Raw genomic sequence first — 860 nt, forward strand, 5'->3', positions numbered from 1 at the left:
ATATATAATTAATATACATATTCGCAATAATTATAAAATAGTTTTTCAATTGTGTACAATTCTATATATAAAACTTGTATAGTTGTCATTTTTATAGTTATTATCTCCTATGTCTTTCTCTGAGGACAGACAGTGCGTAGTTAAGGTTGTTAGTACCTGGGCATTTGTAGTTAATGGCGCTGTGACAATATCGGTAGTTGGTGCGGATGTTGGAGTCGGGGGTGGCAATGGAAGCGGTTCTTCTGTGGGATCGGGTAGAGGATCTGGGGTCAGAAGAGGCGAAGGATCACCTTCCGACGGTTGTAGATCGCGACTCGCACTCGCGTAGTAAGTCACTTGATCGTCGTTCACGCACTCGAGCAACTGTCAAAAGGCGGCATTGTTAGTATATGAGAGAAGACGTCTTAGTTTCATGCGCTTAGCGAAAAATGTTAGTAAACAAAAATCATTTTTAAAACTAAAGTTGCGAGATAGTTAGGCTGTACATCTAACTGTTAAGCTATGTATTTGCAATCTTATATATATCTATATACATATATATATATTTTTTTATACATATGTATTATTTATAGTAAGTGCAAAAAGTATTCGTACGGAGAAAATTTTTTTTAAAAAACTTTTATTTTTATAAAGTAAATATCCAGCGAGAAATAAGTCATCGAATTAATATTCAATATAATACAATGATTTCAATTTGACGTTTAATTGATGATCATTTCTTTTGGATAATTAATCATTTATTCATAAAAAATTAATCATTTATTCATAAAAAAATTAATCATTTATTCATAAAAAAATTAATCATTTATTCATAAAAAAATAAAATAGACTATATGTTTCTTAAAATTATATGTACCAAA

General features: G+C 30.1%; 1 protein-coding gene across 1 annotated transcript in view; it reads right to left on the reverse strand.

Moving 5' to 3' along the window:
* LOC108687315 (protein tincar) overlaps positions 1-860 on the reverse strand; it is a 37,305-nt gene that overhangs the window by 2,009 nt on the left and 34,436 nt on the right. The window contains exon 11 of the mRNA XM_018193009.1: positions 157-363. Within this exon, the coding sequence (XP_018048498.1) occupies positions 157-363 (207 nt within the window). The remainder of the gene's footprint in view (positions 1-156; positions 364-860) is intronic.

The sequence above is a fragment of the Atta colombica genome, unplaced genomic scaffold (assembly GCF_001594045.1).
Source record: "Atta colombica isolate Treedump-2 unplaced genomic scaffold, Acol1.0 scaffold205, whole genome shotgun sequence".
Classification (NCBI taxonomy): Eukaryota; Metazoa; Arthropoda; class Insecta; order Hymenoptera; family Formicidae; genus Atta; species Atta colombica.